This window comes from Triticum urartu, chromosome 7A (assembly GCF_056163025.1).
Source record: "Triticum urartu cultivar PI428250 chromosome 7A, HENAU_Tu73, whole genome shotgun sequence".
In the NCBI taxonomy this organism is placed as follows: domain Eukaryota; kingdom Viridiplantae; phylum Streptophyta; class Magnoliopsida; order Poales; family Poaceae; genus Triticum; species Triticum urartu.
The window spans coordinates 340,233,541-340,246,436 of record NC_141879.1 but is presented as its reverse complement, the minus strand read 5'-3'; the positions used below and the strand labels follow the sequence as shown (position 1 = coordinate 340,246,436).

At 55.6% G+C, this 12,896-nt stretch overlaps 1 protein-coding gene across 1 annotated transcript; it reads left to right on the top strand.

The window, feature by feature from the left end:
* The first annotated feature begins 314 nt into the window (after positions 1–314).
* ABCB1 (ATP binding cassette subfamily B1) lies at positions 315–6,382 on the top strand. Its single transcript, XM_048690013.2, has 4 exons — positions 315–1,636; positions 1,763–2,070; positions 2,168–2,391; positions 3,816–6,382. Exons 1-4 carry the CDS (start codon positions 447–449, stop codon positions 6,198–6,200), a joined length of 4,107 nt encoding a protein of 1,368 aa, XP_048545970.1. The 5' UTR covers positions 315–446; the 3' UTR covers positions 6,201–6,382.
* The last annotated feature ends 6,514 nt before the right edge of the window (positions 6,383–12,896 follow it).

The following is a 12,896-nucleotide window of genomic DNA, read 5'->3' as shown; positions in this document are numbered from 1 at the left end:
GGAAAGTGCGCTCAACATGCAGTTTCCACTGACTCACGATTATGGACGTAAACAAATTACTACAGAGATGGGATTTGATTCTTTTGCTAAAGAAACATTATGGATAGGAATGTGAGTGTATGTATGTCTTTGTGAGTATGTGCATTTTGTACCGTGTTAAAGAAAATGTGGAGTATATAAATAGGATTGGGGGTGGGGTGAGACGTAGAGAGGGGAATAATTCATGCCAAATGGGCCCTTGTCCCCATTGTAGATCCCTACCCATCTTATAAGCAGGAAGGGGATGGAGAAGCAGCAGCCTCTGCCAGTCCCCCCCCCCCCCACACACACACACGCACTTGACAAGACGAGACGGAGGCGCGAAACAGAGGAGAGGAGAGGAGAGGAGAGCAGAGGGATAGGGAGGGAGGAGTTCTCCGGCTCCCCCTCCGTGCCTTGCCGTCCCGATGTCTAGCGACCCTGAAGAGATCAAGGCTCGCGTCGTCGTCCACGGCGCCGACGCCGCCGACGAGTGGGCCCGCCCGGAGCTCGAGGCCTTCCACCTCCCCTCCACCTCCCAGCCCCCACACTTGTTCCACCCACCGCACCCAGAGCCAGAAGCAGCAGAGCAATCCACGCCAGCACCGGCCGTGGCAGCAGCTACCACCAACAATGCGTCTGGTTCCCCCCCTCCTCCCCCCGCGCCACTGGAGACGGAGCAGCTTCCGCCCAATGCCAAGCCGCCTGCCGACGAGAAGCCGCCCCCTCCGGCGCCGGCGGCCGCCCTGCGCGACTTGTTCCGCTTCGCCGACGGCCTAGATCGCGTCCTCATGGCCGTGGGCACGCTCGGCGCCCTCGTCCACGGCTGCTCCCTCCCCGTCTTCCTCCGCTTCTTCGCCGACCTCGTCGACTCCTTCGGCTCCCACGCCGACGACCCGGACACCATGGTCCGCCTCGTCGTGAAGTACGCCTTCTACTTCCTCGTCGTGGGCGCCGCCATCTGGGCGTCGTCCTGGGCCGAGATTTCCTGCTGGATGTGGACCGGCGAGCGGCAGTCCACTCGGATGCGGATCCGGTACCTCCAGGCGGCGCTCAAGCAGGACGTCTCCTTCTTCGACACCGACGTGCGCACCTCCGACGTCATCTATGCCATCAACGCCGACGCTGTCATGGTCCAGGACGCCATCAGCGAGAAGCTCGGCAACCTCATCCACTACATGGCCACCTTCGTCGCCGGCTTCGTCGTCGGCTTCACCGCAGCGTGGCAGCTCGCGCTCGTCACGCTCGCCGTCGTGCCGCTCATCGCCGTCATCGGCGGCCTCACTGCCGCCACCATGGGCAAGCTCTCCTCCAAGAGCCAGGACGCGCTGTCCAGCGCCAGCAACATCGCGGAGCAGGCCCTGTCGCAGATACGAGTCGTGCAGTCGTTCGTGGGTGAGGAGCGGGTGGCGCAGGCCTACTCGGCGGCGCTAGCCGTGGCGCAGAGCATCGGCTACCGGAACGGCTTTGCCAAGGGCCTCGGGCTGGGCGGCACCTACTTCACCGTCTTCTGCTGCTACGCTCTGCTCCTCTGGTACGGCGGGCACCTCGTTCGCGGTCACCACACCAACGGCGGGCTGGCCATCGCCACCATGTTCTCCGTCATGATCGGCGGACTGTAAGTCTTCCGTCTTATTACTCCTCTCCTCTCCTCTTTATTTTTTTATTTATAAGGAGAGGAGAGGACACCTTGCCGCCGCTGAAAGGGAAGATGCATTGATGGATTCTTGTGTTGTGCGAGCAGCGGTCTTGGGCAGTCGGCGCCGAGCATGGCGGCGTTTGCCAAGGCGAGGGTTGCGGCCGCGAAGATCTTCCGTATCATCGACCACACGCCAGGCATCACCAAGGAAGGCGTAGAGCTGGAGTCGGTGACCGGGCGTCTGGAGCTGAGGAACGTGGAGTTCGCGTACCCGTCCCGGCCGGACACGCCGATTCTGCGCCGCTTCTCTCTAAGCGTACCGGCCGGGAAGACGATCGCTCTGGTTGGCAGCTCTGGCTCCGGGAAGAGTACGGTGGTGTCCCTGATCGAGAGGTTCTACGACCCGAGTTCAGGTCTGACTGACTCTCAAGTTTTCTTTCTTACTCGATTATTAATTTACATTACATTTGGAAGGAGTGAGATAGTAGGCGCTTGTTAAAATGCGAGCAGGGCAAATCATGCTTGACGGTGTCGAGCTCAAGGATCTGAAGCTGCGGTGGCTGCGGTCGCAGATCGGCCTGGTGAGCCAGGAGCCGGCGCTGTTCGCGACGAGCATCAGGGAGAACCTGCTGCTTGGGAGGGAGGAGGCGAGCCAGGTGGAGATGGAGGAGGCCGCCAGGGTCGCCAACGCCCACTCCTTCATCATCAAGCTCCCCGACGGCTACGACACGCAGGTCCGTCCGTCCGTTGGTCACTCCGGCAATCATATCATATTAGATTCATCCCGCGCCAGCGCCGCGCGTGCTAGCTTCTTCCTTTTTATCCGCCCGATCCGTGCGCCATTAGGCTGGCATAGTAGATAGCTCTGCCCTTTCCACCATCCTTTTTTCCTCATCACACCCATCATTGGCCCCTTTGCCGTGGAGTAGATAGAGGAGAGTAGCTAGCTAGATACCCCCGGCTCAGATCGGATGCTTGGTGCTCCATTTGTTTGTTTGTTAGGCAACAACATCACATGATGACACCTTCTCTACTGGGCTCCATCACAGTCACAGGGCCCATTGTTACTAGTGCAATACTATTTCACCACGAAGAAGAAGAAGAAGCAATTGTTTGTTTGTTATAGGAGCATGTTGCTTTAAATAAATGCTGTTAGGAGTTGGTAACAGTTAGTACGTACCTGCCTGCCTGCCTCCTCCATTTTCGAAAAGTCCCTTTCTCACCACAAGCAGCTGAGCCGAGAATGGACCATGATTTCGCACCACTCTTTTGCTGCCTCTTTATTCCGCTCCAGCCTAGCAGTAAGGCTGGTCATAGTAGGGAGTAACTTATACCAGTGTCATGCATATGACACTAGTCTAAGTTACTATCTTCATAATGCAAAGTAATTAAATAGTAGTGTCATAGATGGTTTCATTTAGTAGCTCATAGACTCATTTTACCACAAGCACCTCTTTTCTCATTAAATACTTGTCACATAAGCAAAATTATCTTAGGATATGTTAAGTTACTATCTAAGTTACCCTACTATGGCTAGCTTAAGAGGCCTCCAGCAGTAAACTAATTTCAGGTCGGCGTTTTGTCAGGAATGTCGAGTTGATCTCACAAGATTCAAGCATGCTTTGTCCAGTAGTACGTTCCTTTTATTATTTTTTCAGCAGTGGCAGTGGCACAGCACTTACTTGACCAAAAGCTGCCATTGATAATTGTTGACATATAATGGGCTGGCTAGTCTCTTTTATTAGATTGGTCTTTTGATTGCATTGGCTAGAGCACGCACTTTTATATAGTATCGGAGCCAAAAGGTCTTGAGTTCGAGACCCAGTCTAATCTTTTTCATTAGATCGGTTTTTTGGTTGCATTGACTAGACAATGCACTTGTACAATAATTGATCGAAGCAAGCACATGGTCTACTGATCCAAGCTCCCTTCCCTAGTACTCCATCGACATCGACACCGATCCCATCACATGGATGGCACCATGCCCTGGCTCTACTCCCAGTCAAAATTCCACCATAAACAATTCAATTCTGTCACATTCTACAAAATTAAGCTGGCCTCCAGTCAAAATTCCCACATAAACAAGCGCACATGCATACATACGACACGACCCTAGAGTAGTACTGACAAGTCAATATGTTTGAACATGGTGATACAGGTGGGGGAGCGCGGCCTGCAGCTCTCCGGCGGCCAGAAGCAGCGGATCGCCATCGCCCGTGCGATGCTCAAGAACCCGGCCATCCTCCTCCTGGACGAGGCCACCAGCGCGCTGGACTCCGAGTCCGAGAAGCTCGTGCAGGAGGCGCTGGACCGCTTCATGATCGGCCGCACCACCCTTGTCATCGCGCACAGGCTCTCAACCATCCGCAAGGCCGACCTCGTTGCCGTCCTGCAGGCTGGCGCCGTGTCCGAGATGGGCGCGCACGACGACCTCATGGCCAGAGGGGACAGCGGCGCGTACGCCAAGCTCATCCGCATGCAGGAGCAGGCGCACGAGGCGGCCATCGTCAGCGCCAGGAGGAGCAGCGCAAGGCCCTCCAGCGCCCGCAACTCCGTCAGCTCACCCATCATGATGCGCAACTCCTCCTACGGCCGCTCGCCCTACTCCCGCCGCCTCTCCGACTTCTCCACCGCCGACTTCAGCCTGTCCGTCATACATGACCCGGCCGCCCACCGGATGGGCATGGGCATGGGCATGGGAATGGAGAAGCTCGCGTTCCGTGCGCAGGCCAGCTCCTTCTGGCGGCTGGCCAAGATGAACTCGCCCGAGTGGGGCTACGCGCTCGCCGGCTCCGTGGGGTCCATGGTGTGCGGCTCCTTCAGCGCCATCTTCGCTTACATCCTCAGCGCGGTGCTCAGCATCTACTACACGCCGGACCCGAGGCACATGGACCGGGAGATCGCCAAGTACTGCTACCTCCTCATCGGCATGTCCTCTGCCGCGCTGCTCTTCAACACCGTGCAGCACCTCTTCTGGGACACGGTGGGCGAGAACCTCACCAAGCGCGTGCGCGAGAAGATGCTCACGGCGGTGCTCCGCAACGAGATGGCCTGGTTCGACATGGAGGCCAATGCCAGCGCGCACATCGCTGCCAGGCTGGCGCTGGACGCCCAGAACGTGCGCTCCGCCATCGGGGACCGCATCTCCATCATCGTGCAGAACTCGGCGCTTATGCTCGTCGCATGCACGGCCGGGTTCGTCCTGCAGTGGCGCCTCGCGCTCGTGCTCCTCGCCGTCTTCCCACTCGTCGTCGGCGCCACCGTCCTGCAGAAGATGTTCATGAAGGGTTTCTCGGGTGACCTGGAAGGCGCGCACGCCAAGGCGACGCAGATTGCGGGGGAGGCGGTGGCCAACGTGCGCACCGTGGCGGCGTTCAACTCGGAGGACAAGATCACGAGGCTCTTCGAGGCCAACCTGCAGAGGCCGCTCCGTCGCTGCTTCTGGAAGGGCCAGATCGCGGGCATCGGCTACGGTGTGGCGCAGTTCCTGCTGTACGCGTCCTACGCGCTGGGCCTGTGGTACGCTGCGTGGCTGGTGAAGCACGGCATCTCCGACTTCTCCAAGACCATCCGCGTCTTCATGGTGCTCATGGTCTCCGCCAACGGTGCCGCCGAGACGCTGACGCTGGCGCCGGACTTCATCAAGGGCGGGCGGGCCATGCAGTCGGTGTTCGAGACCATCGACCGCAAGACGGAGATCGAGCCCGACGACGTGGACGCCGCAGCCGTCCCCGAGCGTCCCAGGGGCGACGTGGAGTTGAAGCACGTCGACTTCTCGTACCCGTCGCGGCCGGACGTTCAGGTGTTCCGGGACCTGAGCCTCCGCGCCCGCGCAGGCCGGACGCTGGCGCTGGTGGGGCCCAGCGGGTGCGGCAAGAGCTCCGTGCTGGCGCTCATCCAGCGCTTCTACGAGGCCAGCTCCGGGCGCGTGCTCCTGGACGGCAAGGACATCCGCAAGTACAACCTCAAGGCGCTGCGGCGAGTGGTGGCCATGGTGCCGCAGGAGCCGTTTCTTTTCGCCGGCACCATCCACGACAACATCGCCTACGGGCGCGAGGGCGCGACCGAGGCGGAGGTGGTGGAGGCGGCAACGCAGGCCAACGCGCACAAGTTCGTGTCGGCGCTGCCGGAAGGGTACAAGACGTGCGTCGGGGAGCGCGGGGTGCAGCTGTCGGGAGGGCAGCGCCAGCGGATCGCCATCGCGCGAGCGCTGGTGAAGCAGGCGGCCATCATGCTGCTGGACGAGGCGACGAGTGCGCTGGACGCCGAGTCGGAGCGGTGCGTGCAGGAGGCGCTGGACCGGGCCAGGCCAGGGTCAGGGCGAACGACCATCGTGGTGGCGCACCGCCTGGCCACGGTGCGGAACGCGCACACCATCGCGGTCATCGACGACGGCAAGGTGGTGGAGCAAGGGTCGCACTCGCACCTGCTCAACCATCACCCCGACGGATGCTACGCGCGGATGCTGCAGCTGCAGCGCCTCACGCCCCACACCCTTGCCGTGCCCGGACCCGGACCCGGATCCTCTGCATCCAACGTTTGATACATCTTCCACGCACGGTTCCACTCGCGTTTTGCTTTAGGATCTTCTTTTCTTCTAAAAAATTTGCGAAAATTTGTTGCTGGCTGGCGGATTGGTTGGAGGGTGGTCACAATTGACAAGCCGTATGTGCTGCCAATGCCATGATCCGTATTACACCACAAGAGAATCCAATTCATCCTCCACGACCCCTCATGTGTCGGTCCACGTGACGGTGGCCCTATTTCTCAAACCCCCGCCCGATCAATACACATTTTTTTTCTCTTGGCACTTTATTGCATATATAGGTGACAATGTTACATCATTTAGATCATGCGATAATAGTAAGCTAGGAGGACCGTATAAAACTTTTGAGTCATAAGAGCAACTCCAATGGAGCGACCTATTTCGTCCGCTCGCGTCCGTTTGGGTCGGCGCGGACAAAAGTGGCGGCCCAACGTGTCGACCCAAACGGACGCGCGTTCGTTTTTCATCCGCGGGAGACTCATTCCAGGCCTAATTTTGAGCCGGATTTGCGTCGGCGCGGACACGAGACGGACGCGCGCGCCTACTCCTCTCCCCGGTCCCGTCTGTCGGTGGCAGCCATCACCATTTTCCCCCATTTTCCCCAAAAACGCCCCCCGCCCGCGCGCGCCCCCACCCCCCCAACCAGCCATGGAGGACGCCATCGACCTCGACGCCGCCGCCGCCGGCCTCGCCTCCCTCGTCTCGTCCGGCGCCGTCGCCCCCTCCGGGAAAGGCAAGCCTCGTGCCCCGCGCAAGACCGCCACGGCGACCAAGTCGAAGAAGGTGCCGACGCCCGAACAACGGGCCAAGAGGAAGGGCCGAGCGCACGCCGTGGACGCCAGGGCGCTGCGCAGGCCGCCGCCGTCGCCGCCGCGCAGCAGGAGTTCACCAATGCCCGCGTCGCCGCGGCAACGAGGGAGGCACTCTACATGCTTGGGGTAAACCCTAGCCAGCATAGCCTCGTCCAAGCCGTCGCCGCTGCGGCCAGCACCGGCTCGTCGGCGTTTCCTCGGATGGTGATGCCCGACTCACCCCGCACATCGGTTTGCAACCCGGTCCCCGGCTTCCACATCTACTCGCAGACCTCCCGCCTCTCCGGGGAGTGCTCACCCGACGTGAGCGTGGTCGCGCCTTCCACGCCCGCGCCCATCGACCTCAACGCCACCCCGGTGGTGGCTCGTCGTTCGGCGGCACGAGGAAACGCGCGCGACAGACGCCGACCGGCGGTCTCCCGGACGCCCGTAACTTGTTCGAGGAAATGTCGTCCGCCATCGACGAGGACTACATGCAACACCTCATCTTCGAGGGTGGTGCGCCGGGCGCTGGCTATGATCTTGAGGAGACGCAAAGCCAGGACGGCCGCGGGGCGTTCACGCCGGCCGCTGGCTATGATCCCGATCAGGCGGCCTTCATGCGTGATTAGGTCGGCATCGACCTGGACGGCTTCCCCCTCGACCACGAGTTCTCGGAGGACTATGGGCTAGAGGAAGAGGACGAGTGCGACATCAAAGTGGAGCCTTTGTTCGAGGACGAGCTCGCCAACCAAACCACCGGTCCTAAGCCGAAGCGCAAGAGCAAGCGCACGAAGGCGTACACAGCTGCCGAGGACAAGTTTCTTTGCGAGTGTTGGCGAGACATTGGACAAGACCCAAAGAAGGGCGCCGAGCAAAAGCATTTGACCTTTTGGACTCGTGTGCACCGCGAGTTTCATGAGCGCAAGAAGTTTCCACCTTACCAATTTGTGAGCACGCACGAGTGGGTCTCCATTTCCAAGCGGTGGAAGGTGATCCAATAAAAGAGCAACAAGTTTTGCGCCACCCTTGAGAGCGTCAAGGCCCGCCCCGTGAGCGGCGTCGGCGTGCAAGACATGGTATGCTAGCAAGCCGCCCTCTTTTGTGCCATCAAGATCACTTGCTCATATGCTTGCATGGAAACATTTTGTAGGCATTTCAAGCTTTGGAGGCATTCAAGGTTCAACACAATGGCAAGTGCTTCAACCTCTCCCATTGCTATCGGGTCATCAAGGACGAACAAAAGTTCAAGGCACAATATGCCGCGCTCAAGGCACGTGGGGGGAAGGGCGCCGTGGAGGATGTTGGGGAGGGTGAGCCGGCACGGCCGCGGAGGAAGACCAACTCCAAGAAGGAGGACAAGCGAGATGCGGCCACCAACGCCTTGATCGCAAGCGTGGACGACATGATGAATAAGAAGGACTCAAGAGAGGAGGAGCGCCGGTGTTTCAAGGCGGAGCAAATGGATGCTTTCATGGAGATCCAAAGGAGGAGGCTTGATCTTGACGCTGAGAAGCAAGCCAAGATGTTCGAGCTCGAGGCGGAGAAGCAAGCCAAGACGCTAGAGATCGAGGCCGCCAACGCCTCCAAGACAAAGGCGAAAGAAGTGGCTCTTGCAAGCATGATGACCTGGGTGGAGATCATGAAGGTGGATCTCAACGCCTTGTCGCCAAGGAAGAGCCGTGGTTCGAGAAGATGCAGGCCGACATGCTCAAGTTCGACGAGTGATCTATGGCGTCGAGGGGCCATCTTTTTTGTATGCTGGCAGGTGTGCTGGCATGACCACGGGAGCCGCGATAGCGTGATCGAACTCAAGTCCCACCATTTTTTGTGTGCTGACATGTGTGCCGGCCGGCTGACGAGTGCGCCAGCATGAACTGTGGTGTTTTCTGAAGCTGGCGCTGGCATGGTGCCGACATGAGACATGGCCGCTGGCATGATCGGCTGCGGGCCTTTTTTATTTAAAAGTTGAATGCGAACATGAAATGGGTCGGCGCGTGGGGCGCATTGTCGACCCAAATGCAAAACTGGGCGGACGGCGGGCGGGCGGCCGACCCAAACGGACAAAAAGCGGACAAATGCGCCGTCCGTTTGGGTCGCCCCATTGAAGTTGCTCTAAGCATGTCTAACTAACAAGTGTGCCAAGTTATTTGCTTCCCTGGGTCAATGCCTAAAGTAAATCGATGACATTTCATTAGCATACTGAAATCAATCCGCCCCCAGTATTGTAGAATATGGAGCCAAAATATTGTTGAATCATTGATGCGCTTTAGGCCCATATGAACAATGATTCCTGGTTAATCTTGAGGCCCATGTATGGTATGACATGTGGTGGGAAGTTTAGTCCTACCTTGCTAGTTGAGGAGAGTTGAGACCCCTTTATAAGGGCTGCTCTACCACTTGCCATTGGGAGCTTGGGAAGAGGAGTGGTACACACGCGCTCCGCCGCCCGCCTCGCCTTGTCACGACGCGCGCACGCCGTGGGTTGCTGGAATGAGCCGAAACTTATTTTTGCCGCTCAAGAATGAATTAATTCATTAGGGATCGATTAACGAGTCGCTACCAGGTGAGCCACTGTCCAAGACGTTGGACTGTCGGCTGACTTGCGTTCCCGGGATTCGTCGACTCCGTTCGCAGGTGTGCGACCCTTATCCCGGAACGACGACTCCCTTCTCGGGAGTGCGTCGACTCGGTCGTGGGCCTTTGCCAGGCCCATGACTTTCTACCCGACGACTATATAAGAAGGCTCTGGCCAGTGGAGTGACACGGTTTAGTTCACTCACTCCCGCTGACGTAACCTAGCCGTCATCTACTATTCCTCACTCTGTGCTGTCTCCGGTGACCCCATCCCGACGACCGCGTGCACGGCTGGTCGGGAGAGTAGGTGCCTATGGAATCCTGTCGTTTGAGATCCTGCCTGGGAGAATGACAATAAGGTTTTTGGGGAGCGTCTCGACGCGACTGCTCCCGATTCGTCCCTAGCTCCGTACACCTTTACTTCCACTACTTCTCCTGCATCGACACCATGGCCGATGATGCCGCCGCTAAGAAGAAGGCCACAGACGAAGCCGAGGCTGCTGCTGCAGCCGCCGCGTTGGCCTGGCCAACTGGAGGGTATGATATGTTCATCCCTCGTTTACTCGTACTTGTGCTAGCTGTATATGTGCTGCTCATAGATGGTTCGATTCTATGTTCTGTACGTGCTAGTATACTTAGGTACCGCTATGAGATGCATACCGTATTTACCATGCTTATTGTTTACTCATAGATTAGTCTAACCGGAAAAGTGTTAATATTTCCAACAACCAAAACCTTATTTTAGGCACCTTTTGATTCAAGGCTTTGTTCCTACTCTAAAACCGGAAAAGTTTACTGGACGCATTTTAAGCGTTGGCAGACTAGGACCACCTTGTGGCTCACAGCGATGAACGTGTTCTGGGTTGGTGGTGTGCCCCCCACAGAAACGATTGCTCCTGAACAGGAGAAGGTGTTTAGGGAGGCAACCATAATCTTTGTGGGAGCAGTTCTGAGTGTGATTGGAGACAAGTTGGTTGACACATATATACATATGCGGGTTGCCAAAAATTTGTGGGATGCGCTCGAAGTCAAATTCGGCGCAACCGATGCTGGCAGTGAGCTGTATGCCATGGAGCAGTTCCATGATTACACGATGGTTGATAACCGTCCTGTATTGGACCAGGCTCATGAGATAGAGTGCATTGCTAAGGAGCTGGAGCTCCTGAAATGTGAGTTACTGGACAAGTTCGTTGCGGGTTGCATTATTGCAAAACTCCCTCCTAGTTGGAGGAACTTTGCTACTTCTCTCAAGCACTTGAGACGTGAATTCTTTGTCGAGGATGTCATCGGTCATCTCAGTGTTGAGCAGAACTCAAGAGCAAATGACTCACATGTGAAAGGGGCAGAGGCTTCTTCTAGCGCCAATGTGGTGTAGAAGAACTTCCACAAGTTCAAGGGAAAGAACTCTGTCCAGCAGAATACTACCTTTAAGAAGAAGGGTAAGAAGAAAGACAAAAGGATAGATGGCTGCTTTACTTGTGGTTCAGAGGAAGATTGGGCAAACAAGTGCCCAAACAAGTACAAGAAGCCAACACCAGACTCCAAGTCTGTGAATGTCACTCTGAGAAACAATGATGCAGCATCTGGGTATGGTAATCTATTTACCATACTTTCAGTTTGTCAGTCCACCGATTGGTGGGTTGACACTAGGGCCAATATTCATTTGTGTGCTGATGTGTTTTCGTTTTCTTCTTACCAGGTCGCACAAGATTGTTCCGTCCTGATGGGGAATGGCTCGCATGCTTCTGTTCATGGTGTTGGCATGGTAGATCTAAAGTTTACTTCGGGAAAAATCGTGCAACCGAAGAATGTGCAGCATGTCCCCGCCATCAGGAAGAATCTCGTTAGTGGCTCCCTTCTATGTAAAGAAGGGTTTAAGTTAGTATTTGAGTCTAACAAAGTAGTCGTATCTCGGTATGGACTATTTGTTGGAAAAGGATATGATTGTGGCGGTTGTTCCGCCTTTCCCTGGAGGATTTCTGTAATAAAATCATGAACCGAATTCATTCTAATGTGAACTAATCTGAGGTTTGGCATTCACGTCTTTGTCACATAAATTTTGGTTCTATAACGCATCTAGCTAGGATGGACTTAATCCTGAGTTTCACTTTAGCCAAAGGCTCTAAGTGCCATGCGTGTGTGCAAGCTAAGCAACCTGGTAAGCCTCACAAGCTTGCGAAGGAGAGACACCTGACACCATTAGAGCTCATATATTCAGATCTTTGTGAGATGAATGGTGTGTTGACTAAAGGTGGAAAGAAATACTTCATGACTCTGATTGATGATTCCACTAGATTTTGCTATGTGTATTTGCTAAATACTAAGGATGAGGCTCTACACTACTTTAAAGTCTATAAGGCCGAAGTTGAGAACCAACTTGAGAAGAAAATAAACCGAGTTCGATCTGATCATGGTGGAGAGTACTTTTCTAATGAGTTTGATTTATTCTATGTGGAACATGATATTATTCATGAGAGGACGCCTCCCTACTCACCCCAGTCAAACGGGGTTGCCGAATGGAAAAACCGTACTCTAATTGATTTGGTTAATGCCATGTTAGATACACCAGGTTTATCCAAGGCACGGTGGGGGGGGGGGAGGCTGTATTGACAGATGTCATGTCCTAAATAAAGTTCCCACAAAGGATAATGAGACTACTCCCTATGAGCAATGGGAAAAGAAAAGAACTACACTCTCTTACTTGCGCACTTGGGGATGTTTGAGGAAAGTCAATGTGCCGATAACCAAAAAGCGCAAGTTGGGACCAAAGACCATGGACTGCGTTTTTCTTGGCTATGCCAAGCATAGCGTTGGCTATAGATTTCTAGTGGTGAAATCTGATGTACACGACCTGAAGGTCGGTACTATCATGGAGTCTAGGGATGCTACATTCTTTGAGAATATTTTCCCCATGAGAGATATGCAAAGCACTTCTAGACTGGAATCTGATGAGACTCCTGAACCTGCCATTCCAATGGAATACTATAAACATAAAAGTGATGAGATTTCCACGGAGGATGACGAGGAAGCTCTTGTTAGGAGCAAGAGACAGAGGACTGCAAAGTATTTTGGTGATGATTTCTTCATGTACCTCGTGGATGATGACACTCCCAGTTCCATTTCAGAAGCTTATGCATCTCCGGATGCTGACTACTGGAAGGATGCGGTCCGTAGCGAGATGGATTCCATCTTGTCTAACGGGACATGGGAAATCACTGATCGTCCTTATGGTTGTCAACCATTGGGATGTAAGTGGGTGTTCAAGAAGAAGCTTAGTCCCGATGGTACTGTTGAGAAGTACAAGGCTAGGCTTATGGCCAAGAGG

What these genes read in the sequence shown, in the direction of transcription:
- ABCB1 (XM_048690013.2), top strand. Translation starts at nt 447, where the DNA reads ATGTCTAGCGACCCTGAAGAGATCAAGGCTCGCGTCGTCGTCCACGGC. An exon ending in TCCGTCATGATCGGCGGACT is followed by an intron (nt 1,637 to 1,762) that starts GTAAGTCTTCCG and finishes TTGTGCGAGCAG; the next exon opens with CGGTCTTGGGCAGTCGGCGC. An exon ending in CCGACGGCTACGACACGCAG is followed by an intron (nt 2,392 to 3,815) that starts GTCCGTCCGTCC and finishes ATGGTGATACAG; the next exon opens with GTGGGGGAGCGCGGCCTGCA.